The sequence below is a fragment of the Macaca nemestrina genome, chromosome 12 (genome assembly GCF_043159975.1).
Source record: "Macaca nemestrina isolate mMacNem1 chromosome 12, mMacNem.hap1, whole genome shotgun sequence".
In the NCBI taxonomy this organism is placed as follows: Eukaryota; Metazoa; Chordata; class Mammalia; order Primates; family Cercopithecidae; genus Macaca; species Macaca nemestrina.
In genome coordinates, this window is record NC_092136.1 from 497,850 (window position 1) to 524,280 (window position 26,431).

Genomic DNA, 26,431 nt, shown 5'->3' on the forward strand with positions numbered 1-26,431 from the left:
TGCATCATACTTTGCTTTCTGTTGAATATTTTCCTCTTAGATCACCACCCTGAGATGGTAGAAAACATAAAAATTCTTGTGTGCACGTCTAGGGAGACCCTCTGGGCCTGTGGAGCCCACTTAGGAATCTGAAGCCGATCGATCGATTCTGGATTAACTGTGTATCGTGATGGGAATTGACCGTGGGGAGTCTGGGTCCCATGTGGTGTGTGACCGCTGGTTCTGTCCTAGATCCCAGTGGAGAACACCAAAGCAAGTGAGGAAGAGGAGGAGGACCCCACCTTCTGTGAGGTGTGCGGCAGGAGTGACCGCGAGGACAGGCTCTTGCTCTGTGATGGCTGCGATGCGGGGTAAGGGACGCTTGGGACTGGCACACGTGCCCTGCTGCGTGCGAGGTGGGCCAGGGACAGGAGGGACGCAGAACCTCCTCCTTCAGTGAAGTCTGAGTCCCAGCACCTGGAGCTGAGCTCACCACCCTCAGCAGCGCGGTTCAGTCCTGCGGACCATTGACACCTGCAGGCCTTCCTAGTACACCCATTTACACCTCCATCTTTCCCCAAAAAACATTCTGCGGCTACTCACATAAATGCAGGTAATACATCAAGACAAAAAAGAAAACAGCCAGACAGGAGGCTGTGGGGCTGGCCAGCCAGAGGGTGGGATGTGTCCTGGTCCTGGCCTTTCTGTGGGGGAGGAGTGGCTCTGCCTGCGTCCATCATCCTGGCTGCCTTGGTCCCTCACCTTTCACCCTGCTCCTCCTTCCCCCTCGGGTACGCATCCAGTTACACTGCACCTGCTGCTCTCCCTGGCACAGCTGAGCGCCTGCTCTGGCCCTGCGTGGCCCTGGCTTCCCGGGAGCCTGTGACACTTGTCTCCATATCCCTGCTTTGTCTCGTTGGCTGTAGGCAGGTCCCTCCTTCCCCATTAGCCTCCTGCGAGGGGCTCTCCCTGTTGATTTGAATGATTTTTCTGCGTGAAATTATGGCGAGAGGATTCTGGAAATGTTTCCCTTGTTGAAAGAACCAGTGAGGCTGCTCAATCTGGAGCCTTCTCTTGGGCGGAAAGTAGCTGGGTCGGGGTTTGGACTACGGAACAGCCAGAGCCAGGAGGCCTGGGCGTGCTGTGGCTGGAGCCACACAGAGGGTAGGCTCCTGGTGAAGGCCTTTGCTCCGTGGCATGTGGTCCTGGTCATCCCAGCTTTGACTCGCCCTTGACCACAGCCGCTTGTGCCCCCACCTGTCACCTCGTTCTTAGCCACATACCCAGGCCTCTGCTCCACTCATGCTGCTGTTGGTGCAGGAATCGCTGGCTATCCTTTCGCAGACACTGCAGGGGCCTCCTCGGGGGTCCTGCAGGCCGCCACCACGTTTGTCTCGTCATCAGTTCGCCCTCCTTGTGGCCTGTGGGAGTGTAGGGGCCTTGCAGTGCGCTCCACCGGCCCCTCCAGGTCCCAGCCCCTGCTTGGTCCTGCCCTCTGCTCTCAGCAGCCAGGGAACGGCCATGCCTCTGCTCATATTCGCAAACATCTTGCCTTCCCTCCTTTCTTACGAGTCTGAGCCTAAATCCACGTTTTGTGACAGTTTCCTGAGTGCTCTCCCCTGATGGTCTTCACCTCCTTGGAGTTCCTGGGAGCGTCTGCTGCCAACTGTCCCGGCATGTGCTGAGCTGGTGCCGCAAGTCTGAAGGGCAGGGCTGCTGCCTTGAGTATCCCAGGAGCCTGGTCACTGCAGCCCTGGGCACAGTGCTTATTGGCTGTTGATTACTGAGTTACTCCTCAAATATACGCAGAATACTTTTTTTGTTGTTGTTGTTTGAGACGGAGTTTCGCTCTTTTTGCCCAGGCTGGAGTGCAATGGTGCGATCTTGGCTCACCACAACCTCCGCCTCCCAGGTTCAACTGATTCTCCTGTCTCAGCCTCCCGAGTAGCTGGGATTACAGGCATGCGCCACCACGCCTGGCTAATTTTGTATTTTTAGGAGAGACGGGGTTTCTCCATGTTGGTCAGGCTGGTCTTGAACTCCTGACCTCAGGTGATCCACCCGCCTCAGCCTCCCAGAGTGCTGGGATTACAGGCATGAGCCACCGCGCCCGGTCAAGCGCAGAATGCTTAAAAATAAAGAGGTGGAGGGGTGGCTTAGCGCTCCCTGCCCGTGTGTAACACTAGTCCTCTGTGTGGCTGTGGCCACTCTGGGCATGTGAAGGAAGGGCCTGGGCTGGCCTGGAATCGCTGGACACGGCCCGAGGGGCCATGGTGTGATAGGAGAGACCTGGTCCTGGCTGCCATGGGCACCATCCTGGGCAAGGCCCTCATTGCAGGCCGGGGCCGTGAATCTTCTAGTGGCTGGAGGGCAGCTGGTAGGCCAGATGAGGCTGTCGGTTTTCAGGCACAAAGCCTAGTTTTCATGTTAGCTTTTATTTTACTCATTTATGTATTTTTTTCGAGGTAGAGTCTTGGTCTGTCACCCAGGCTGGAGTGCAGGGGCACCATCTCGGCTCCCTGCAACCTCTGCAGTGAGTCACTGCAGCCTTGGTTCAAGCTTCAAGTGGCTCTCCTGCCTCAGCCTCCTCAGTAGCTGGGATTACAGGCATGTGCCACCACAGCCGGCTAATTTTTGTATTTTTAGTAGAGACGGTTTTGCCATGTTGGCCAGGCTGATCTTGAACTCCTGGGCTCCAGTGATCCGCCCACCTCGACCTCTCAAAGTGCTGAGATTAAAGGCGTGAGCCACTGTGCCCAACCTAGTTGTAGTACCTTCTAACAAGGCTCTTGGGGATGTTTAAAATTTAAGGCCGGGCGCGGTGGCTCAAGCCTGTAATCCCAGCACTTTGGGAGGCCGAGACAGGTGGATCACCAGGTCAGGAGATCGAGACTATCCTGGCTAACCCGGTGAAACCCCGTCTCTACTAAGAAATACAAAAAAAAGGCCGGGCGCGGTGGCTCAAGCCTGTAATCTCAGCACTTTGGGAGGCCGAGACGGGCGGATCACGAGGTCAGGAGATCGAGACCACCCTGGCGAACACGGTGAAACCCCATCTCTACTAAAAAATACAAAAAACTAGCCGGGCGAGGTGGCGGGCGCCTGTGGTCCCGGCTACTCGGGAGGCTGAGGCAGGAGAATGGTGTAAGCCCGGGAGGCGGAGCTTGCAGTGAGCTGAGATCGCCACTGCACTCCAGCCTGGGCGACAGAGCAAGACTCCGTCTCAAAAAAAAAAAAAAAAAAAAAGAAATACAAAAAAAAACTAGCTGGGCGAGGTGGCGGGCGCCTGTAGTCCCAGCTACCCAGCTACTTGGGAGGCTGAGGCAGGAGAATGGCGTAAACCCGGGAGGCGGAGCTTACAGTGAGCTGAGATCCGGCCACTGCGCTCCAGCCTGGGCAACAGAGCACGACTCTGTCTCAAAAAAAAAAAAAAAGAAAAAAAAACTCAATTAAAATTTTTTATTATAAGTGACCTTTACAAATTCAATATGTTGATTTTCTTTCTATCTACACTACTTGAATTACTTGGCAGATAAAACAACGCAAGTATATAAAAACCCTGATGGATGTAAAACATTAAAACTGATCAATATAATGATTGTCATACTTCTAAACATTTCCATGCTGTTACTGTTTGCAGTCTGCTAATTTTTTTTTTTTTTTTTTTTTTTGAGACAGAGTCTCGCTCTGTCGCCGAGGCTGGAGTGCAGTGGCGCGATCTCGGCTCACTGCAAGCTCTACCTCCCAGGTTCACGCCAATCTCCTGCCTCAGGAGTAGCTGGGACTACAGGCGCCCCCCAGCATGCCCGGCTAATTTTTTGTATTTTTAGTAGAGATGGGGTTTCACCATGTTAGCCAAGATGGTCTCGATCTCCTGACCTTGTGATCCGCCCACCTCGGCCTCCCAAAGTGCTGGGATTACAGGCCTGAGCCACTGCACCCGGCCCAGTCTGCTAAATTTTCTTAAAAATCACACGTCTGAAGTTACTCAATTCTTCATGTCAAAATGGAATCACAGTGGGCCGAGGTGGGTGGATCACCTGAGCTCAGGAGTTCGAGACCAGCCTGGCCAACATGGCGAAACCCTGTCTCTACTAAAAATACAAAAATTGGCCAGGTGTGGTGGTGCATACCTGTAACCCCTGATCTTTGAGAGGCTGAGGCACGAGAATATCTTGAACCTGGGAGGCGGAGGTTGCAGTGAGCCAAGATTGTGCCTCTGCACTCCAGAGAGACTAAAAAAAAAACAAAAAACCGAAAACCCAAGGCTATCTATAGATACACTGATAATACATGAAATAAGGTACAGTTTCTTGATTTTTTTTTAAGTTACAATCTAATTTAAAAGTCTGGGCCGGGCGCGGTGGCTCAAGCCTGTATTCCCAGCACTTTGGGAGGCCGAGGCGGGCGGATCACAAGGTCAGGAGATCGAGACCACAGTGAAACCCCGTCTCTACTAAAAATACAAAAAATTAGCCGGGCGCGGTGGCGGGCGCCTGTAGTCCCAGCTACTCAGGAGGCTGAGGCAGGAGAATGGCGGGGACCTGGGAGGCGGAGCTTGCAGTGAGCCGAGATCGTGCCACTGCACTTCAGCCTGGGCAACAGCGTGAGACTCCGTCTCAAAAAAAAAAAAAAAAAAGTCTGTTCACCAGGAAGGCAGTACAGGGGCTCGCTGAGGCCTGTTAGATGTGGCCCTCCCCTCCCTGGGCAGGTCAGATCTGAGCACCTTCAGCTGCAGGGCGATTCTGCTCTCAGCAGGGCCACCAAGCTCCCCATGCAGGTGGAGCCATAGGTCCCTGCACTGTAGCTGGGCAAGTCTTGGCAGCTCTCCTTGTCCCTGTGCTCGCATTTAAACTTGCAGCCAGTCTCTTCGGGGTGAGTGTGGGGGACACAGGCCTGGCCTGGCTGTGCTTGGGCGCCTGCCAGGCACAGAGGGGCCTTCCGCTCGGGCCTCGGGTCGAGCCGCAGCCTCCTCCAAGGTTGCTGGAGCTCAGTGGTGGGAAAGTGGGTTGGACCTTTTCAGACTTTGGAATTCTTTGAAAGAAGGTACTGCTCAGTTCTTGCCTTTGCCCCCAGAGAACTTGTGTAAGAGCAGATGTTAGGAGGGGACCTAGTTAGGGCTCTTCCTACTGCCCCCGACCTGCCGCCCCTCTATGCTGGCCTGGCAGGGCGTGTCGTGCGCGCGGGAGTCTGCTTCTCTTCCTGCATACCTGTCTCCTGTCTTTCTTGTGTGAGGCCCCAGCGAGGGCCACACAGCGGACACCTTCTCCTAGGTGCAGGATTTTTTTTTTTTTTTTGAGAGGGAGTCTCGCTCTGTCGCCTGGGCTGGAGTGCAGTGGCCGGATCTCAGCTCACTGCAAGCTCCGCCTCCCGGGTTCACGCCATTCTCCTGCCTCAGCCTCCCGAGTAGCTGGGACTACAGGCACCCACCACCTCGCCCGGCTAGATTTTTGTATTTTTTAGTAGAGACGGGGTTTCACCGTGTTAGCCAGGATGGTCTTGATCTCCTGACCTCGTGATCTGCCCGTCTCGGCCTCCCAAAGTGCTGAGATTACAGACTTGAGCCACCGCGCCCGGCCCTAGGTGCAGGATTCTTGGGGGAATGGGTTTACTTTTGTTTAACTCGTATCTTAGATCCTAGAACAGTTCAGCACTGTGGTTAGTAAGTGGTAGTTAAGCTCAGTTGAATTCAGGCTCAATTTTCAGGGACACCATCAGCTTGACTCCCTTCCTTTGATTGTTTTTGCCGTACTCAGGGCTGTCTGGGGTCTTTGGGGTGAAGTTTCAAGGATCTCGGCACAGACTCCCGAGCCTCGGCTGCTTGGAGGGGCACAGATACCTCATACCAGTGGCAGCACTTCCCAAACTACTTTCCTACAAGGCTTGATAGAAACAATTAAAATACAGTTTCCTTTCAGCAAAGAAACCGTCTCCTCCTTCACTGGCTCGGTGTGAGGCGCGATGTTTGAAACCCCGTGAGTGCGGGTGGGTGAGACGAACCTCTCTGGGAAGGCCCCAGAGGCAGCACCTGCCGCAGGGGCTCAGCCTGAGCCACTGTCGGCCTCTGGGCGGGCGTCGCGGTCGGCTCAGCTGCTGTCAGGATACCACAGGCTGGGCAGCGTAAACCACAGGTCTTCCTTTTCTCGGTTTTGGAAGCTGGACGTCTGAGATAGCAGCAGGCCTGGTTCCTGGGGAGGCCCTTCTTCCTTCTCACAGACGGCCGCCTCCCCGCTGTGTCCTCCCCTGGCCTTCCCTCCTCTGAGGACACCAATCCTGCAGCCTTGTTCAGCCTGAATTACCCCCTTAAAGGTTCCATCTCCACCTGCTGTCACATTGGGGGTTAGGGCTTCCTAGGAACTGTTGAGGGACGCAGGTCAGCCCCTAACGGAATGCGTCACAGACTTGGGTGCTGTTGGAGGCCTGCTGTGTGGTCCCCTCACTGGAGGAGGTTTGGGAAAGCTGTGAGCAGCACCCGGACGCTCTGCTCTGGCCCTGCTCTCTCCTGCAGGTACCACATGGAATGCCTGGACCCCCCTCTCCAGGAGGTGCCGGTGGACGAGTGGTTCTGCCCGGAATGTGCTGCCCCTGGCGTCGTCCTTGCCGCTGGTGAGGACGCTGCTCCCATCTCAAGGCGCGCATGGGCCTTCTCACCGTCTGCTCTGCGGCCCCGGGGTTAGGGTCGGCTGCCGCGTGGGGAAGACGTCTCGGGCTGTCTCGGGCTCGTCTTCTCGGGGCTGTGTGTGGGGTCCATTGGCTGGGGGGTTCCGGTCCTCAGTGGTAGAAGCACCAGGCTCCATGAGCAGCCCTGTGTCCCATGCACAGGTCAGCCTAAGCCAGGGCTGCTGCGTGGCCGGCAGCCACGGGGAGAGCCGCTGGGGAAGGTGTGTGTGGCCTGTGAGTGTGGCACATCAGCCCTGGTGATTCTTCCCAGATGCGGGTCCCGTGAGTGAGGAGGAGGTCTCCCTGCTCTTGGCCGATGTGGTGCCCACCACCAGCAGGCTTCGGCCTCGAGCAGGTAGGACCCGGGTGATCGCCAGGACGCGGCAGAGTGAGAGAGTCAGAGCAACCGTGAACCGGAACCGGATCTCCACGGCCAGGAGGGTCCAGGTGGGTGGCCCAGCCCTGATGCCTGCCCAGAGTGGTCTCAGCGGCCTGGGTGGGTGGCCCGGCCCCGACGCCTGTCTCAGAGCCTCAGCTGCCCAGTGTGGTCTCAGCGGCCCGGGTGGCTGGGAGAGGCGTCGCTGGCACTGTGGGGTCTGCCTGGACCCCGTGGCTTGTGTTCCTCGGCCTGCTAAGGGGAGCAGGTGAGTGCACCCCGGGGTGAGCCCAGCGGCCCAAGGTGAGGCTGCCTCTCCAAGCAGCTGGAGCCAGGTGCTGAGGGGCAAATGGAGCCTGGCCCTGGGGGTGAGGGCTCTAGGAAACCCCCTTGTTCCCCAGGCCACGTGCCAGCACCACTCCCTCCAGGCGCCTATGAGCGCCTTCCTCTTGCGCTGGGCCTGGTGCTCAGTTTCAGGTGCTCCCTGCGGCCTCCGTCCTCACAGCAGCCTTTCTCTGGGCATTGGACAAGCAGGAGGGTCTGGGCTGTGGGCATCTGGTGTGTGCCCTTGGCAAGCCTAACGCTGAATTTGGAGGGGACTGAGAAGCCTCGGTGGGGTGGGGGCTGTCCCTCTCCAGTGCCCTGCCCAGCACCTGTGCCGCACCCACCGCAGTGACTGGTGCTCTCCCCTGTGCCCCTGGGATGCTGTCTGTCCCCCACCTGCCTGCCCCTTGCCTTGTCCCTGCTGCGTACCGCCCCACACCTGTGCAGGAGCCCAGCTCTCAGGGCTTGCCATGGGCTCTGCTCTGAGCTTCGCCCTGTGTCCCTCTTCCTCCACCAAGAACTCCACTGTCCTTGGTGTCTGCCTGTCCTCGCCCTCCATTCTGGCCCTGAGCTTGCCCCCCAGACCCGTCCTAGGCTGTCCTGGCCTTGCCCCCGTGGGAGTGCTGGGCAACCTGTCTGGCAAGGGAGAGGAAGGCCGGGCCGTGGCTGTGGTGGGTGGCGGGTGGGGAGGCTGTCCTGCTTCTCTGGCTGCCATTGCGGGCTGTGCTCTGGGCTCCAGTTGGGGTCTGCGCTGGCCCGGCTGAGGCCCCAAGGGCACCTGACGGCTCCGCCCCTTTGCCTGTAGCACGCACCAGGACGCCTTGGGTCTTCCCTGCTGGACGAAGCCATCGAGGCTGTGGCTACTGGCCTGAGCACTGCCGTGTATCAGCGCCCCCTGACGCCGCGCACTCCCGCCCGACGGAAGAGGAAGACAAGTAAGCCTCGCGGGATGGACTCTCCCGCCAGCCACGTGCTGGGACCCACGCCCAAGGTCCACTCGCTGCTTCCCTCAAGGCCAGGGCTGTGGGCATTTCCGTTTTTTCTGTCTGCAACTTAATCTTCTCAGCTGAAAACACTACACGGTGTAGGTTTGACGTGCCGATCTGTGACCACACTGCCTCTGGCGTTACCAGGATGGTGCCAGCCTTCCCAAATTGTTCCCCTCTGCTTTCTGGAAGGACTGCTTCCTGAGGTTTATGGAAGCAGTCTTGTTATTTTTGCTGTAAACATTTGTCTCAATATGCTCTGAAGCCATCAGGGCCTGGGCTTTTCTGTGGGGGCTGAGTTGAGATGAGTGATTTTGCATCTTGTCTTGCTTCTGCCCTGTTCAGGTTTTTCAGTCCTTTTTTGTGAGTTTTGGTAATTTTGTCCCAGTGCTGGTTAACTTCAATTACTTGGTTCTCAGACGTCCACTGTGAGGTGACTAATTCTCCCTTAAAACTAACGGGCAGCTCCTGGGGAGAGCCGTCGACCGCACCTTGTCAAACACCCCAGGAAGATGAATTTGGACTGAAATGCTGGGTGTTTTTGCGGTTAAACATTTTTTAATCTTTATGTCACTACAGATGTGCAGCGAGTTCATTTGTGTTAAAGTCTCTCAGGAGAGTTCTTCTCTGGTGTTTGTACCAAGGGGCACAGCTATAGTTTGTTTGTATCATTTTACTTTCCATTGTCACTGTGTGCTTTTTTCTAATTTAGTTTTCTTTCATAGTTTCTCTCTCTTTTCTTTTTTTTTTTTTTTTGAGAGAGAGTCTCACTGTGGAGCTGGAGTGCAGTGGTGGGATCTCAGCTCACTGCAACCTCCACCTCCCCAGTTCAAGTGATTCTCCTCCCTCAGCCTCCTGAGTAGCTGGGACTACAGGTGCACCACCACCATGCCTGGCTAATTTTTATTATTTTCGTAGAGACAAGGTTTTACCTTGTTGGCCAGGCTGGTCTTGAACTCCTGGCCCCAAGCAATCCACCTACCTTGGCCTCCCAAAGTGCTGGGATTATGAGTGTGAGCCATGGTGCCCAGCCCTGCTTCATAATTATGTAACATATTTAATGGTACACTCAGGGAGGTCAGGCTCTGTTCTTAGATGCTGCTCATTTTCTGTCTCTCCCCCCAGTAGGAACATGTTATTTTTATTCCTTTTTTTATTGAGACAGGATTTCATCTTGCCCAGGCTGGAGTGCAGTGGCGTGATCTCAGCTCACTGCAACCTCTGCCTCCCAGGCTCAAGCAGTTGTGGTGCCTCAGCCTCCTGAGTAGCCTGTAATCCCAGCACTCTGGGAGGCTGGGGCAGGTGGATAGCTTGAGGCCAGGAGTTTGAGATGGCGCCACTGCAGTCCAGCCTGGTTGAGAGAGTGAGTCTTTGTCTCCAAAAATATATATACAAATATATGGTTTATTTTTCCTTTTAAAAAACTTTAGGGCCGGGCGCAGTGGCTCGCGCCTGTAATCCCAGCACTTTGGGAGGCCAAGGTGGGTGGATCATGAGGTCAGAAGATTGAGACAATCCTGGCTAACACGGTGAAACCCCATCTCTACTAAAAATACAAAAAATTAGCTAGACATGGTGGCGGGCACCTGTAGTCCCACCTACTCAAGAGGCTGAGGCAGGAGAATGGCATGAACCTGGGAGGTGGAGCTTGCAGTGAGCTGAGATTGCGCCACTGCACTCCAGCCTGGGCGACAGAGTGAGTGAGACTCCGTCTCCAAAAAAACAAAATACAAAAATTAGCCGGGCATGGTGGCGGGCGCCTGTAATCCCAGGTACTCGGGAGGCTGAGGCAGAAGAATCGCTTGAACCCGGGAGGCAGAGGTTGCAGTGAGCCAAGATCACACCACTGTACTTCAGCCTTGGTGACAGAGCAAGGCTCCACGTCAAAAAAAAAAAAATCTGGGCAGGGGCAGTGGCTCACACCTGTAGTCCTAGCTCTTTAGGAGGCTGAGGCAGGAGGATTGCTGGAGCCCAGAGACCAGCTTGGGCGACATGGTGAGCCCTATCTATAAAGACAGTGATCTGGGCACGGTGGTGCATGCCCGTAGTTTAAGCTGCTTGGGAGGCTGAGGCAGGAGAATCACTTGAGCCCAGGAGTTTGAGCCTGCTGTGAGCTGAGATCATGCCACTGCACTCCAGCCTGCGTGACAGAGCAAGAGCCTGTCTCAAAAAAAAGAAAAAAAAAAAAATGCAAGGCAGTGCGTGTCGTCCTGCTGTGCCGGCTCCTGGGCTCCGTCCTCTGGGCTGGACTCGCAGGAATGGGGTGGGGAGGGCCCAGCACAGGTAAGCACAGACTTCAACCTCTTCTCCTTAGGAAGACGGAAGAAAGTGCCGGGAAGAAAGAAAACCCCGTCCGGACCATCCGCAAAAAGTAAGGGCTCAGCAACAAGATCTAAGAAACGCCAACATCGAGTGAAGAAGAGAAAAGGGAAGAAGGTAAAGGTGAGCGTTGGGTGGCAGCGCCTGAGCCTCCGCCGGCCTCAGCACCCTCGCGGTTACGGAGCGGGGATCGTCATCGTCACTGCTTCTCTGTATTTAGTCAGCGATTTGCTGATGGAAATGAACGTTTCTGTAACACAGACTGAAGATGGGCTTGAGTCCAGCTGTTTCCTAAGGCGCACGGAGGGGCTGAGGGCTGGTCGTGTGTCCCCCAGGAACCTTCCTGAAGCCATCCATCCGCTGGTTGGGGAGCCCGGTGTGAGCCAGGCCAGTGGAAGCCCCTCTGGCAGAGGCCCCTGGGAGCAGTTGTGGGTTTCAGGCAGACCTGGCCAGCCTGGCTTTGAGGAGTGACACAAGCCGTGTCTGACAGGCCCCGTCCACCTCCTCTGACCCACGCTCGCTGGGCCCTGGGGGCAGCCTTCTTGGTCTACATCGTGGCCTTCGTTGTCCCAGGCCCCTTTCATCCGAAATCATGGACCAGACATTTAATATTTATTTTTAGTTGATCCCTAATTATTATCTGTGTTTATGGGGCGGAGGGGGGTGTGTCATTTGTGTGCATGTTTGTGATGCTCAAACCGGGACTAAATGCATAACCTCCTCGGACTGCATATTTAAAACACCTTAATATATAAAAACTTGAATTGCGGCTGGGTGCAGTGGCTCACGCCTGTGATCCCAGCACTTTGAGGGGGCCGAGGCAGACAGATCACCTGAGGTCAGGAGTTCAAGACCAGCCTGGCCAACATGCTAAAACCCCATCTCGACCAAAAAGACTAAAAATTAGCCGGGTGTGGTGGCAGGAACCTGTAGTCCCAGCCTCAGGAGGCTGAGGCAGGAAAATCACTTGAACCCCAGGAGGCAGAGGTTGCAGTGAGCCGAGATGGCGCCACTGCACTCCAGCCTGGGAGACGAGAGAAAAAGTCTACCTCAAAAAAACAAAACAAAACAAAAACTGAGTTGCAGCCATTGTTCAGGTGTTTGCTGGATCTTTTTGTTTGTTTGTTTGTTTTTGTTTTTTGAGATGGAGTCTCGCTCTGTCCCTGGGCTTGAGTGCAGTGGTGCGATCTCGGCTCACTGCAACCTCCACCTCCCGGGTTCAAGCGATTCTCCTGCCTCAGCCTCCTGAGTAGCTGGGATTATACGCATGCGCCACCAAGCCCAGCTAATTTTTGTATTTTTAGTAGAGATAGGGTTTCACCATGTTGGTCAGGCTGGTCTTGAACCTCCTGACCTTGTGATCTGTCCGCCTCGGCCCCCCAAACTGCTGGGATTACAGGCGTGAGCCACCGCGCCTGGCCTTTGTTTTGTTTTTTGAGACTGTATCACTCTGTGGGCCAGGCTGAAGTACAGTGGCGCAATCCCAGCTCACTGCAGTCTTGGCCTCCCCAGGCCCAGGTGATCCTTCCTGAGTAGCTGGGACAGCCCACCATGCCCAGCTAATTTTCGTATTTTTTGTAGACACAGGGGTTCGCCATGTTGCCCAGGCTGGTCTTAAACTCCTGGGCTTAAGCAGTTTGTCCACCTCAGCCTCAAAAAGTGTTTTTGTTTGTTTTAGGTTGGGGCGGAGACAGAGTCTGGTTCTGTTACCCAGGCTGGAGTGCAGTGACATGATCCTGGCTCACTGTAGCCGCCTTGACCTCCCAGGCCAAGGTGATCCTCCTCCGTCAGCCTCTCAAGTAGCTGGGACCACAGGCTCACACCACCTCACCCAGCTAATTTTTTTTTTTTTTTTTTTTTTTGGTAGAGACGGGGTCTCACTATGTTCCCCAAGCTGGTCTTGAACTCCTGAGCTCAAACAATCCTCCTGCCTCGACCTCCCAAAAGTGCTGGGATTACAGGTGTGAGCGCCAAGTCTGCTGCATTTTTATGTGAATTTATACTCGAGATTATTATTCATTTCCTAGTGAATATAAACTTATATAGTACACATTTATATAAAACTATATTTTAGTTTTTTTTGTTTTTGAGACAGAGTTTCACTCTTATTGCCCAGGTTGGAGTGCAGTGGTATGATCTCAGCTCACTGCAACCTCGGCCTCCTGAGTTCAAGCAGTTCTCCTGTCTCAGCCTCCCAAATAGCTGGGATTACAGGCTTGCGCCACCACGCCCGGCTAATTTTGTATTTTTAGTAGAGATGGGGGTTTCTCCATGTTGGTCAGGCTGGTCTTGAACTCCCGACCTCAGGTGATCTGCCCGCCTTGGCCTCCCAAAGTGCTGGGATTCCAGGTGTAAGCCACCATATCTGGCCCCCTTATTTTAGTTTTAAATGGAGTATTCGAACATCTGGTTATTCATTCAGACAGAATTCCTGGAGTGAGTAGAAGCTAAAGCCGTGACCAGGTGTTGGATAAGGACCTGCCGTTTCCCAGTTCTCTGGTCCCCTGGGCTCTCCCTTTGCTTTGCAGGGTGTCCTGAGCGTGGGTTGGAACCACCTCTTCCATCCCTGTGCCCGGAACACTCCTGGGCGTCCTCCCGAGCTTTTTGTCCTCGGCCGGCCTGCGTGCCATTGCTGTGGGTCCTTTCTTCTCCTGCAGACAGTGTGCTGGGACCCCTGCCTGGGGGCCTGGTGGCAATTGAGGGTGCTTGCCCTCAGGAGGGATGGCGCCTGCCTTCAGGCCGTGCTGTCCCAGCCACAGCGGGAGGCTGCTCTGTCCGCTGTGCCTGGAATCAGAAGGAAATAGCTAGTAACTCTTAGGAGTTTTCATAATTTAGGAATAATGACAGCGCTTAAAATCTAAATTTGTGTCTTCTTCTCAAAGGTTTTTTGGTTTTTTTGGTTTGTGTTTTTGTTTTTGTTTTCGAGACGGAGTCTCGCTCTGTCACCCAGGCTGGAGTGCAGCGGTGCGATCTCGGCTCACTGCAGCCTCCGCCTCCCGGGTTCAGGCAATTCTGCTGCCTCAGCCTCCTGAGTAGCTGGGATGACAGGCACCCGCCACTACGCCTGGCTAATTTTTGTATTTTTAGTAGAGATGGTTTTGCCATGTTGGCCAGGCTGGTCTCAAGCTGGCCTCAAATGATCTGCCCGCCTCAGCCTGCAGAACGCTGGGATTCCAGGTGTCAGCCACCGCGCCCGGCCTTCGAGGGGTTTTACTGTCAGCCATCAGTTGAATTTTTTGTTTCCCTCTATGTGAGTTTTCACTTAATGCTAAGTACCACGTAATGGTGACACTGCAGTACCCCGGTAGCCTCTCATAACCTGCAGTGAGCTTCGCAGCCGACGTGTGCGGCGCTGGGTGTGCTTGTCAGTGATCAGTGCCTGCGAAGCCTGTTGACTTTGGCTTAGTGTTTCCCGCCCTAGTGTTGGCTGTTGCTGATGAAGCCCTCACATGGCATTTACAGAGCCCTCGTAGATGCCATCCCCGTCTCTCTGTTCATCTTTTTCTTTGTTACTGGATTCAGAGTGAAGCCACCACTCGCTCTCGAATTGCGCGGACGCTGGGCCTGTGCAGGCCTGTTCACAGCAGCTGCATCCCATCAGTGTTGAAGCCAGTGGAGCCCTCCTTGGGGCTGCTGAGAGCGGATATTGGAGCTGCATCTCTGTCTCTGTTTGGAGATCCCTATGAGCTGGACCCCTTCGACAGGTGACCGAACTGGTGATGGTCCTGCCTGGGCACCCGCTCCTCTCTCTGGGGGCTGTGGGCATGGTACCCGAGGTGCATGTGGAGGCGTTAGGTTTTGTGTTTGTGAGTGAGGGTGACCATTCCTCCACCACCACACTCAGTGCAGGTGGGCAGCGTGGAACTTAGAGGTCTGGTGCGGGGCCCGAATCACACGTGCCGCCACGTGGCCAGTGCTCGGCCATCCTCGTCCGTGCCGTCTCCCTGGGCTGCGGGTTCTGGGAGCTGGGAGTCACCTGTTCCCTTTGGCCTGTGTTCTCCCCTCTAGCAGTGAAGAACTTTCTGCAAACCCTCTTTCCCCTCTGAGTGCCAAGAGACGGGCTCTGTCCCGGTCAGCCCTGCAGTCCCACCAGCCCGTGGCCAGGCCCGTCTCCATGGGGCTTTCCAGGTGTGTGAGAGCAAAGGCTTCTGGGGAGGTGAGGGCAGCAGTGGGGCAGCGGATGGGGGTTCCAGGGTGGCCCTGGGTGGCCTCAGCACCCCCCCTCAGCTGTCACGCTTATCAGTCGGCTCTTGGCGTGAGGCAGTGCTGCAGCCTGTCGTGAGTCAGAGGCCACGGCCTGCCCGTGAGCGTGGACTGGAGTTGCTGCAGCTCCACGAGGTTGGCCCCTCTGTCCCCCACCCTGGCTTGAGAGCCACCAGCACAGGGACACCACCTCGGGCAGGAGCAGTGGCTCTGGTGAATAAGGCTGTTATCAGAGGTCACTTTTTGGCCAGTTCTTTTGTTTCGCCACAAGAACAAAAAAAAATTGACCAAAACCAACAGAACAGGTAAAGATGCTTGTCTGCCCCCTCCCGCCCGTTGGTGGAGTTGGGGGTGGCAAAGGCACCAGAGGTGACTTCTCCCAAAAACACCTGGTTTCCCTGGAGCCAGAGCTGGAGGGTGGGGCTCCCTCCCTCCCTCTGGGAGGCCCTGGTGGGCACCTCTTAGAACAGCAGCCGGAGCCAGGACTGTGGGGGAGGCGCAGGCCCCGCCCAGCCCCACTCTTCCCGGCTCCTGCCTGCTGCAGGGCTCTGCCTGGGTGCCAGTCCTCAGGCTGTGGGAGGCAGTGATGGCAGGGCCTTGGGTCTGTGCCCACAGGAGGCATCTCCCTGCTGCGGTGCCAGAGCCAGACTTGGAGGAGGAGCCAGTGCCTGACCTGCTGGGCAGTATCCTATCGGGCCAGAGCCTCCTGATGCTGGGCAGCAGTGACATCATCATCCACCGTGATGGCTCCCTCAGCGCCAAGAGGGCGGGTGAGCACCTCCGTGCCACAGCTGCCTTCCTCTGTGGGCTGCTGGTCCTCAGGCTATTCCCAGCACTCAGCCCATGTCTCAGTCACAGAAGATGTAATTGAAGTTGGGGGACTATTCCTCAGCCATTTTTCTCCATTGATTTCCCTTCTTGAGCAGTTTCCCAGTTAGCTCTGAGTTCTTACCGAGCCCCACAGCTTCAGAGTGCGGCCTCTAGTACCTGGTTAAGAACATGTCCTGGGCGGGCGCGGTGGCTCACGCCTGTAATCCCAGCACTTTGGGAGGCCGAGGCGGGCGGATCACAAGGTCAGGAGATCGAGACCACGGTGAAACCCCGTCTCTACTAAAAATACAAAAAAATTAGCCGGGCGCGGTTGTGGGCGCCTGTAGTCCCAGCTACTCAGGAGACTGAGGCAGGAGAATGGCGTGAACCTGGGAGGCGGAGCTTGCAGTGAGCCGAGATCGCGCCACTGCACTCCAGCCTGGGCGACAGAGCCAGACTCCGTCTCAAAAAAAAAAAAAAAAAAAAAAGAACATGTCCTGACTGGGCGCGGTGGCTCAAGCCTGTAATCCCAGCACTTTGGGAGGCCGAGACGGGTGGATCACAAGGTCAGGAGATCGAGACCATCCTGGCTAACATGGTGAAACCCCGTCTCTACTAAAAAAAAAAATACAAAAAACTAGCCGGGCGAGGTGGCGGGCGCCTGTAGTCCCAGTTACTCGGGAGGCTGAGGCGGGAGAATGGCGTGAACCCGGGAGGCGGAGCTTGCAGTGAGCTGAGATCCGGCCACTGCACTCCAGCCTGGGCGACAGAGTGAGACTCCGTCTCAAAAAAAAGAAAAAAAGAAAAAAAAAAAAAAACATGTCCTACTGGGGAACTGCCCCTGCCCCGGTTAATAGCGTCCTAATGGCCTCAGGCCCTGTACTTTGTCGTCCACAGAGCGGCTGTTGAAGCAGCTCTCCGGGTGTGGAAAGACGAGGTGTCCACCTCAGCAGGCAAACGGGAGTTTAAAGTGCACGACCTCACAGAAAACCAGTGGTGATAAAAGTTAAACCACTGACATTTAAGAAGAGTGGGTGGGAAATGATTGCCATTGATTTTTTTGTTTTTTAGCTCCAGTTTCTTTTCAGCGAAACTCAGGCAGTCGGTCCAGAGGGGAAGAAGGATCTAAGGACTGCCTGCGGCCCCGAGCACTGCCCTCAGGGAGCCCAGCCCAAGGCCCCTCAGGAAACAGGCCACAGAGCACAGGGCTAAGCTGTCAAGGCAGGTCCTGCATCCCTGCCCGCACAGCGGGCGCACCGGTGAGGCCGGACTCGTCAGCAACCCCTGGGTCGGTTCAGGCTCGGAACTTGTCCAATGGGAGCGCGCCTGGCTTCAGACAGAGTCCCAGCCCCCGGTTCAACGGCACCAACAAGCACACTTTGCCCCTTGCTTCTGCCGCGTCTGAGATCTCAAGCAGAGATTCGAACCCCCCGTGTCGCCGTGCGGTGCCAGGGCCTCCCCTGAAACCCGCGCCCAAAAGAACAGACATCTCTGAGCTGCCCAGGATACCAAAGGTCAGGAGAGAGGACGCTGGCGGCAGATGGGGCGCGGCCCCAGCCCACGGGCAGAGCATCGAGATCCCCAGCGCCTGCATCAGCCGGCTGACTGGCAGGGAGGGCGCCGGGCAGCCAGGGCGAGGCACGCGGGCAGAGAGCGAGGCCAGCAGCAGGGTCCCCCGGGAGCCCGGCACGCACACAGGCAGCTCCCGGCCCCCAGCCCCCAGCTCCCATGGCAGTATGGCCCCGCTGGGACCATCAAGAGGGAAAGGGGTTGGGTCGACCTTTGAGAGCTTCCGGATCAATATTCCTGGAAACATGGCCCATTCCAGCCAGCTCTCCAGCCCCGGCTTCTGTAACACGTTCCGGCCCGTGGACAGCAAGGAGCAGAGGAAGGAGAACCCCTCGCCTCTCTTCTCCATCAAGAAGACGAAGCCGCTGCGGAGTGAGGTCTACGACCCGTCTGACCCCACCGGCTCCGACTCGAGCGCCCCGAGCAGCAGCCCCGAGAGGTCTGGCCCTGGCCTCCTGCCCTCTGAGATCACACGAACCATCTCCATCAAAAGCCCGAAGGCCCAGACGGTTCCGGCTGTGCGCTGCGTCACCTCCTACACAGTGGACAGCATCTTTGGGACAGAGCCTGAGCCCCCTCGTGGGCCGTCCTCGACCGTGTCCCAGCTCCGGGGGGCCTCTGACACGGAGCGAGAGGAGCCTGCGGAGAGCCAGGGCCTGGCTGCCCGGGTGCGGAGGCCGTCCCCGCCGGAGCCCTGGGACGAGGAGGATGGGGCGTCTTGCAGCACCTTCTTTGGCTCTGAGGAGCGGACGGTGACCTGTGTGACTGTCGTGCAGCCAGAAGCCCCGCCCAGCCCGGACATGCCACAGGCGGCCACCCACAGAGTGGTGGAGCTCAGGCCCCCTTCCCGGTCCCGCTCCACATCCAGCTCCCGCGGCAGGAAGAAGGCCAAGAGGAAGAGGGTGGCCAGGGAGCACCGACGGACGCGCTCTGGGACGCGCTCTGAATCCAGGGACAGGAGCTCGAGGTCAGCGTCACCATCAGTGGGTGAGGAGCGCCCCAGGAGGCAGCGGTCCAAGGCCAAGAGCCGGCGGTCCTCCAGCGACCGCTCCAGCAGCCGAGAACGAGCTAAGAGGAAGAAAGCCAAGGACAGGAGCAGGGAGCACAGGCGGGGCCCCTGGGGCCACAGCCGGAGGACGTCCCGGTCGCGCTCGGGGAGCCCCGGCAGTTCTTCCTACGAGCCCTATGAGAGCAGGAAGAAGAAGAAAAGGATATCGCCGCCCAGGCCTCGGGGAAGGGAGTGCTCCCCCACCAGCAGCCTGGAGAGGCTCCACAGGCACAAGCACCAGCGGGAACGCAGCCACGAACGGCCAGGCAGGAAGGAGAGCGTGGCATGGCCCCGAGACCGGAGGAAGCGGAGGTCCCGGTCCCCAAGCTTGGAGCGCAGGGCGCGGGAGCACAGGCGGCCACGGTCCCGTGAGAAGCGGCCGAGGCCCCGGTCCCATTCCCCAGAGAGGAAGGGGCCTGTGAGGGACGCTTCCCCAGCACCCCTTGCACAGGGGGAGCCAGGGCAGGAAGACCTCCCCACCAGGTCGCCAGCCTTGGGGGAAGCACATGTCTCAGTGGAGGTGGCTACGGCAGACAAGGCCCCCCTGCAGGCCCCCCCTGTCCTGGAGGTGGCAGCCGAGTGTGAGCCCGACGACCTGGACCTGGATTATGGCGACTCCGTGGAGGCCGGGCACGTCTTCGACGATTTCTCAAGTGAAGCTGTTTTCATCCAGCTCGATGACATGAGCTCGCCACCTTCTCCCGAAAGCACAGACTCCTCCCCAGAGCGAGACTTCCCACCGGAGCCCGCGTTGCCCCCAGCCAGCCTGGCCGTGGCCGCCATCCAGAGGGAGGTGTCGCTGATGCACGATGAAGACCGTTCACAGCCCCCACCCCTGCCAGAGGACCCCCAGGAGCCGCGTCTGCTCAGGCCGGATGTGGCTGAGAAGGCTCAGGCGCCCAGTGCCCTGGATGTGGCGCCTGTGGGGAAGGAAGACGGCCCCTCCGTGAGCGGGAGGGCACACGAGGCAGCCCGGCCTGAGGAGGTGGTTTTGCAGACCCCCCTGCTGCGGTCCAGAGCCCTGGTGAAGCGGGTCACCTGGAACCTGCAGGAGTCGGAGAGCAGCGCCCCTGCCGAGGACAGAGTCCCCCGTGAGTAGGGCCCCGGCCCCCGCTGAGGACAGAGCCCCCCGTGAGTAGGGCCCCGGCCCCCGCTGAGGACAGAGCCCCTAGTGAATCCAACCCATGTTGAGAACAGGAACCCTGAGTGAGTAGGGTCCTGCGCACCACAGGGAGCTTCTGGAGCCAGGGAAGACTGGGATAGTGGGTGCGGGGGTCTCCTGCAGGCGGGCAGAGCAGGTCATGGTGGGGGATCAGTGGCTAGGAGCTGGCACACCTCGCAACCTTCCCTTGCTGCTGGGGGTGGATCTGAGGGCTGCTCTGTGGTCCTTGCTCCTGGCGCTTTTCTGGATTTTTCCAGCCGTGAAACAGCATTCTGGACAGGGGCGGGCACAGAGCACCCACCTCCCTGTCTGTCGGGCCCCCAGGGGCACTGTTTCACAGGCCACAGAAGCCCCGAGAAGGAGCCTGGGATGTGGAGGACGTGGCCCCCACAGGGGTCAGGCAGGCGTTCTCCGAGCTGCCCCTTCCTAGTCATGTGCTTCCGGAGCCTGGGTTCCCAGACACAGACCCCTCTCAGGTGGGTGCCTGGGCTGGAGGGCTGTGGGCTGTGGGCAGTGGCCTGGCACCCGTGCCACACACGCCACACGAGGCTGGGGCTGAGGCCTCACGGCTCCTGGGCAGAGCTGCCAGCCGTAGGGCCCGGTGCTCAGCAGAGGTGTCCTTCCCAGGTTTACAGCCCCAGCCTGCCACCTGCCCCAGCCCAGCCCTCAAGCATCCCACCCTGTGCGCTGGTCAGCCAGCCCACGGTCCAGTTCATCCTGCAGGGGAGCCTGCCGCTAGTGGGCTGTGGGGCAGCACAGACCCTGGCCCCAGCGCCCACTGCCCTGACCCCAGCCTCAGAGCCAGCCAGTCAAGCCACTGCAGCCAGCAACTCAGAGGAGAAGACCCCGGCGCCCAGGCTGGCTGCAGAGAAAACCAAGAAGGAGGAGGTGAGTCCTGCCTTCTCCCACTTTCCCCGCGTTCCTGTCTTATTGTGAAACTAAAGTAGTCGGGGCTGAATTTAGGGGTGGAAGCCAGTCCCTGTGCCTCCGGAACTGGAAAGGTGTCCAGAACCGCAGTGCCTCTGGCCAGAGGGACTCCAGGCCCCCTGCCTGGCCGCGTCACACATTTGTCCCCCTCTAGTACATGAAGAAGCTGCACATGCAGGAGCGTGCTGTGGAGGAGGTGAAACTGGCCATCAAGCCCTTCTACCAGAAGAGGGAGGTGACCAAGGAGGAGTACAAGGACATCCTGCGCAAGGCCGTGCAGAAGGTGGGCTGCGCGCGAGCCTGTGTGTGGGGCTTGGGGTCACGGGCAGCCCGTCGCTGCTGTCTCGTCAACACGGACTTTGGGGTGACCGTGAATGCAGGTCCGAGGTCAGCCAGCCAGGGCAGGTGGCTGTGTTGCCACATCCTGCAGGCCTGGGGTCAGGTGGGTTCGCCTGTGGCTGCCCCTGGCAGATGGTTAGGAAGAAGGGTGCCTCAGTGCCTGCGAGGCCCACGCAGACGTGTTTTGCAGTATGTAAAATTACCCAGCCCACGCCCAGCGTACAGGTGGGAGAATAAGACCCCCAGAGTGAGCAGGTGCCTGGTGACGTCTCAGCCCATGCTCCCCCCGACACCGTGGAACCCTCGGTGGCCCTGTGAGCGGCATAGCGAGCAGGAAGGGGATCTCCCATGCCAGGAGGGCAGGTGGGGCGGCCCCTGCCGCTGTCTGCGTGCCGCACCCGGGGCCTGCTTCTGAGCAGGGCAGGCGAGGGACCCCAGCTTCGGCCCTGGGCTCCGGCCCGGAACATCTGGATGGGAAAGGGCGTTTGGTGATTGCTCCTCTTTCTCCAGATCTGCCACAGCAAGAGTGGGGAGATCAACCCCGTGAAGGTGGCCAACCTGGTGAAGGCGTACGTGGATAAGTACAGGCACATGCGCAGGCACAAGAAGCCAGAGGCCGGCGAGGAGCCGCCCACCCAGGGGGCCGAGGGCTGAGGCCAGGCAGTCACAGGCCTTGCCTGGGGAGCTGTTGGGAGTGGTGGGAAACGGGGGCACCAGCATGCCCACCATCAGGTTCCTGCGCTGACACCTGGTCTGTGTGTCTGTCTTGCTCACAGTTGAAAACTGGACACTTTTGTATGTATATTATAGATACACTGTTTCCATTCTAATTTATCAAAAATGGATTTTCTTTAGAAACCTCTTGATTGATTTAATACTTGGAAGATAAAGCGTTTGGTGGCCAGGACGGGCTCCTGGTAGGGTGGCGTGTCCTTGATAAATCTCTGGTGGTCTCCCGCCAGCAGCTGCTGTGTACCTCTGCCTCTGAATTAGGAATCTCTTTACTTTCTCTTTTCCGATTACGTTGTGCTCTTGTAAATAATTGCTCAAGTTTGCACTCAACACAGTTGCCTCCTGGAGGCAGGGTGCAGCAGTGGCAGCCCGAGGGCTGGTGACAGGTGTCGGGTGTGGGAAAATGTCGTCCCTGCCCTCAGCACAGCTGGTGGGAGTGGCTTTGGTGGCCACCTACCTCTCAAGGGCCTTGTTCTTTGAACAAGGCTTGGATGTAATGTGTGTGGTGAAGACAGAAGTGAGTTGGTGTGCAGGGAGGTCCCTTCCCTCCCTGGGCCTCACCTGTGTTCAGCCTGCACCCATTTCCCCGCCAGCCAAGACATCAGTGTGTGTGCTGGAGTTCTCTTTATTAGACTGGGCTCTAGACGGGCTGCTCCAGCTCCATGAGCAAGCACTCAATGTCATCATAGAGGCTGTTGGTGCTGGACAGACAGAGGCTGAGGCTGCTGCTATCCAGGGAAGACACACCCTCACGTTGCGTGCCCTCCAGGTGCACTCGGCACAGCCAGGGCTCCAGCTGCCAGGAGGGCATCGGGCGTGTGTCAGTGACCCAGCGTGTGGCCTCCCCTCCCCCTCCCCAGGCCCTGAGGCTCTGGTCTCACCTTCACCAGGACCAGGCTCTTCTCCTTGGGCCTCCTGGCTGACAGGTCCTGCCCGAAGCCCAGGTAGATGGTATAGCAGGGGGAGCCGCGGCGCTGCCGTGCCCGGAATTCCACCAGCTCTGGAGAAGGGGGCTCTGCTGAGTATCTGGCAGACACATGCTCCCAGGGGCCCCTGGAGACAGCCCCCCAGGCAGGAGCCTCACTGACCTCGGAAGAAGACTCTGAAGTCAAAGATGGGGGTGTCGCAGTTCCGAGGCAGCAGGCAGGCTGGGGTGGAGGGGCTGGCGGAGCCCGGGGGGCCACCCACCTCCCAGTACACCTTGCACTTGCCCATGCGCCGGGCCCACAGCTGTGGCCCCCGAAGCTCCAGCTGCAGCCCAGGGGCCACGTGCCTCAGCAGTTCCTCCGTGTAGCGCAGCTGCTTCTGGTCGGGGAGCTCAGCAGGGCTGGGGAATGCTACCTGCTGGGGGTCTGTGGCCCGGACAGCTGGGTCTGGGGGGCCGTACAGGAACATGCAGCTCGGGTGCCCCACCACCTTCTGCAGCACTGTGCGGCCCTTGTACATGATGGTCACGTCCAGCGCCCCTGGGCTGGGCTCTGTGTGGAGACCAAGCTGTGAGCGGCAGAGGTGGGCAGGGACAGGCTGTCCCCTTCCCAGGACCCGCTCACCTTGCACCACAGTGCAGGCACTTGGGGAGGGTGCCAGGTATGGCTCTGCCTGGTGCGGGGGCTCTGGGGCCGTGGCCTCGCCTGCATCGGGAAGGGAATCCTGTGCTGGTACCTCATCCCCAGCCCCTCCCTGTGCCCCAGGCCCCCCAACCCCTGCCCCTCTCACCTGTCATTAGCGCCGCGGGCTGGGGCCCGGGGCTAGGGGTTGCTTCTACTGCCCATGTGCACAGCTCCCCAGCAGGGAGCCCTGGACCTGAGGAGGGGAGGTCAGTGGGAATGTGGTCCCTTCCTACTTCTCCAGCTCCCCAATCCCCAGCCCCCTTCTTAAGTGTCCGTCCAGGTGCACTGGCCCCTCCCATGCTTTCCCCCCCACACACACACCCCTCCACGGCACTGCCCACACCTCCAGCACAGGCCCCAGTCAGGGGAAGACCCTCTTGTCCCTCTCCAGGAGCCTGGGCTGGGACTGGGTCTGCCCCCCATGACGCTGTCAGCAGATGGTCCGCCAGGCAGCTCTGTTGCACTGCCTGGAGCAGGAGGTCCCCCTTGTCACCAGCTGGGGCAGGGAAGGGGCCTGGGGCTTGGAGTCCAGCATCTCTGTGTGCCAGGAATGGCCCTGGGGGCCTGCCCTGTAAGGAAAAGTCAGGGTCAGCATAAGCAGCTCCGCGGCCTGGCAGGAGGAGAGGCAGGCAGAGAAAAGACTACCTGCGGTGGCCGGACAGCCGCGGGGGCCTCTGCCTCAGTCTGGTCCGTGCCTGGGCCTTCTGAGGGAGAATGGGGCAGGTGTTAGGTTCCGAGACCAGGGTGAGAGACGCAACAAGAGCCTGGCGTAACCCGCACCAGCTTCCTTGTGCTGCGGCCTAAGGAGGTGGGGATGCGGCTCCAACTGTCCTGGGCCTGCTGGCAGCCTCTCCCAGAACGGCTGCTAAAAACCCAATTCTGATCCAGAGAATGTTCTTTTTTTTTTTTTTTTTTTTTGAGACGGAGTCTTGCTCTGTCGCCCAGGCTGGAGTGCAGTGGCGCGATCTCGGCTCACTGCAAGCGCCGCCTCCCGGGTTCACGCCATTCTCCTGCCTCAGCCTCCCGAGTAGCTGGGACTACAGGCGCCCGCCCTTGCGCCCGTCTAATTTTTTCTATTTTTAGTAGAGACGGGGTTTCACCATGGTCTCGATCTCCTGACCTTGTGATCCGCCCACCTCGGCCTCCCAAAGTGCTGGGATTACAGGCGTGAGCCACCGCGCCCGGCCCAGAGAATGTTCTTTCCCCAGGCAGGACGAATGCCAACGCGCTTGGCAGCCGGCGTCGCTCACCTCGCCAGCCCAGCTCCGGGCTCAGCGCGTACACCTTGTGCGGGTCGGCCGGGTCCCCCGAGTTATCTCGCAGCATCACGAAGCGGCGCGTGCTGCGCAGTGCGCAGCGGAAGTTGGTTTTCCAGCCGGCGCGCTCCGCAGCCTCAGCCTCGGGGGGCGGCGGGTCACCTCCTCTGCTGCTAGGCGGCCACCTGCCGCGGGCCACGGCCCAGGCCTGAAGAGGGGGAGAGAACACGTGGGCTGGGCCCGCGGGGTCCTAGGCGGGTCCTCCCACCCGGGACGGGGCCGGGGTCCCACCTTGAAGATGCGCGCGTCAGCCTCGCTCAGGTCCTTGCGCGCGAAGTGCTTCCAGGGCACGCGGAAGCAGGTGCGGGCCTCGTCCAGCCACTGCAGCCCCTCATAGCAGCCGCTGCTGATCTCTCCAAGGAGCCACTCTCCGAACAGCACGCGTGGGGCCGCCCTGCGGGTGCCCGGCCGCGGAGAGTCAGGGCTGGCTGCAGGGCGCTCGGGGACGGGCATCTGGAGAAGGTGGGCCGGGCTCTTACCTCTCAGGAGCCAAGGCCATTGCTCCCTCTGCAGGGGCAGTTGGGTGGCGGTCAGGTGTTACAACAGGGGAGGTAAGGGCTCCTGTCACTGCAGACGCCAGGCCGCGGCCACAGGTCGTGTGGCCAGGTGTCACAGGTGTCCACAGGTGTGGCCAGGTGTCACAGGTGGTGGGGGTCACAGGTGTGGACTGAGGGCTTGTAGCCACCGACGCTGCCTCGGTGTGGATCTCTTGGCAGAGGGGGCTACAGGTGTGACTGCAGGTATGGCTGGCGCGCACACGTGAAGTCACAGGTGTTGAACCAGTGTCCAGGCCTGCCGGGCCGGTGCAGGCCGGACCCTGCGGAGACGGGAAAGGCCACGTCGGGGGCGGGCCAGGCTTCCGAGAAAGCGAAACTTAAAACAGTGGCGCTTCCACCCTCCCGGATCCCATCTCCGTCCGGTTCTCATCGCCGCAGAACCCCGCCCCCGCCTCCGCCCCGGGCCCCGCCTCCGCCTCCGCCTCCGCCTCCGCCTCCGCCTCCGCCTCCGCCTTCCTCACCTCCCGACCCTCATCCATCAGGCTCCCCCAGCCCTTGGCTCTACCCCTCCCGGTGAGTCTCTCACTCCCGGACCTGCACCGCGTGGGTCCGGGGTCCCGAGTACCTGGGTGCCACAGTCGCCGGGGCGGGAGGTTTCTTACCGCGGAGAAGCGGAGGGCCGGCGCTTTTATGGTGTCCGGGCCGGGGGCGGGGCCCAAAGAGCTGCAGGTGCAGCCAAGGAGGTCACGTGACCAGGCGGGCGTTTCCGGGAAGGGCGCGCGCGGCCAGTTCCTGCTCTCGAATGCGCCCAGCGGAACCCCGCCCGGGGCAGCGCGGAGTAGGGAGTGGCGGCGAGGGGGCAGCGGTGGGCCCTGTCTGCCTGTGTGGCTCGGCCCTGCAGGGTCCAGCCGCTTCTCTGGGAAGTAGCCCCTACACGCCTGGGGCCGGGGCGCCGGCAGTCATCGGAGGTGGGGGACACAGTGGGATAAGGCGGGGACTCCCCCAAACGTAAGCGAAACCGGACCCGAGGCAAAACCAGGCCCTTCTTGTTGCGCTTTTTTTTTTTTTTCTTTTTTTTTTTTTTGAGATGGAGTCTCGCTCTGTCGTCCAGGCTGGAGTGCAGTGGCCGGATGTCGGCTCACTGCAAGCTCCGCCTCCCGGGTTCCCGCCATTCTCCTGCCTCAGCCTCCCGAGTAGCTGGGACCACAGGCGCCCGCCACCACGCCCGGCTAATTTTTTTGTATTTTTAGTGGAGACGGGGTTTCACCGTGTTAGCCAGGATGGTCTCGATCTCCTAACCTCGTGATCCGCCCGCCTCAGCCGATCACTTGAGGTCATGAGTTCGAGACCAGCCTGGCAAACGTGACGAAACCCAGTCTCTACTAAAAATACAAAAATCAGCCGGGCGTGGTGGCGCAGGCCTGTAGTTCCAGGTACTTGGGAGGCTGAGGCGGGAGAATCACTTGAGCCCAGGAGGTCGAGGCTGCAGTGAGCTGAGATGGAGCCACTCCACTCCAGCCCAGGGGACAGAGCATGACTGAGTCTCAAAAAAGGGAAGTGGGTAAGGGGAGGTG

The 26,431-nt window shown here is 58.8% G+C and overlaps 2 protein-coding genes across 10 annotated transcripts in view; one reads left to right on the forward strand and one right to left on the reverse strand.

Moving 5' to 3' along the window:
* Nucleotides 1-21,560, forward strand: part of LOC105494147 (PHD and ring finger domains 1) — a 39,928-nt gene extending 18,368 nt beyond the window's left edge. For 3 of the 6 annotated variants that reach the window (XM_011762299.3, XM_011762302.3, XM_071073997.1), the window contains exons 6-18: nt 232-350; nt 6,488-6,585; nt 6,911-7,086; nt 8,145-8,274; nt 10,640-10,767; nt 14,167-14,348; nt 14,653-14,772; nt 15,463-15,617; nt 16,729-19,365; nt 19,761-19,912; nt 20,064-20,324; nt 20,518-20,646; nt 21,213-21,560. In XM_011762299.3, coding sequence (XP_011760601.2) covers nt 232-350; nt 6,488-6,585; nt 6,911-7,086; nt 8,145-8,274; nt 10,640-10,767; nt 14,167-14,348; nt 14,653-14,772; nt 15,463-15,617; nt 16,729-19,365; nt 19,761-19,912; nt 20,064-20,324; nt 20,518-20,646; nt 21,213-21,356 — 4,431 coding nt within the window. In that variant the 3' untranslated portion in view covers nt 21,357-21,560. The remainder of the gene's footprint in view (nt 1-231; nt 351-6,487; nt 6,586-6,910; nt 7,087-8,144; nt 8,275-10,639; nt 10,768-14,166; nt 14,349-14,652; nt 14,773-15,462; nt 15,618-16,728; nt 19,366-19,760; nt 19,913-20,063; nt 20,325-20,517; nt 20,647-21,212) is intronic. The other 3 variants (XM_011762301.3, XM_071073998.1, XM_071073999.1) reach the window with 3 other exon arrangements.
* Nucleotides 21,561-21,693: 133 nt separating this feature from the next.
* Nucleotides 21,694-25,607, reverse strand: LOC105494145 (interferon regulatory factor 7). Of its 4 annotated transcripts, none has more exons than XM_071074010.1 (11): nt 25,520-25,607; nt 24,840-25,177; nt 24,592-24,754; nt 24,295-24,508; nt 23,690-23,748; nt 23,388-23,613; nt 23,151-23,237; nt 22,985-23,065; nt 22,523-22,912; nt 22,316-22,434; nt 21,694-22,230 (listed from the first exon to the last, which is right to left on the reverse strand). In XM_071074010.1, exons 2-11 carry the CDS (start codon nt 24,857-24,859, stop codon nt 22,075-22,077), a joined length of 1,515 nt encoding a protein of 504 aa, XP_070930111.1. In that variant the 5' UTR covers nt 24,860-25,177; nt 25,520-25,607; the 3' UTR covers nt 21,694-22,074. The 4 variants fall into 4 exon arrangements, with proteins under 4 accessions (XP_070930111.1, XP_011760598.2, XP_011760599.2 ...); XM_011762296.3 differs by having other exon boundaries at nt 25,483-25,593; XM_011762297.3 differs by having other exon boundaries at nt 25,452-25,593.
* Nucleotides 25,608-26,431: the final 824 nt, after the last annotated feature.

What these genes read in the sequence shown, in the direction of transcription:
- LOC105494145 (XM_011762295.2), bottom strand. Translation starts at nt 24,813, where the DNA reads ATGCCCGTCCCCGAGCGCCCTGCAGCCAGCCCTGACTCTCCGCGGCCG. An exon ending in GCCCGCGGCGCTAATGACAG is followed by an intron (nt 23,066 to 23,150) that starts GTGAGAGGGGCA and finishes TTCCCGATGCAG; the next exon opens with GCGAGGCCACGGCCCCAGAG. An exon ending in TGCCTGCACTGTGGTGCAAG is followed by an intron (nt 22,913 to 22,984) that starts GTGAGCGGGTCC and finishes GTCTCCACACAG; the next exon opens with AGCCCAGCCCAGGGGCGCTG.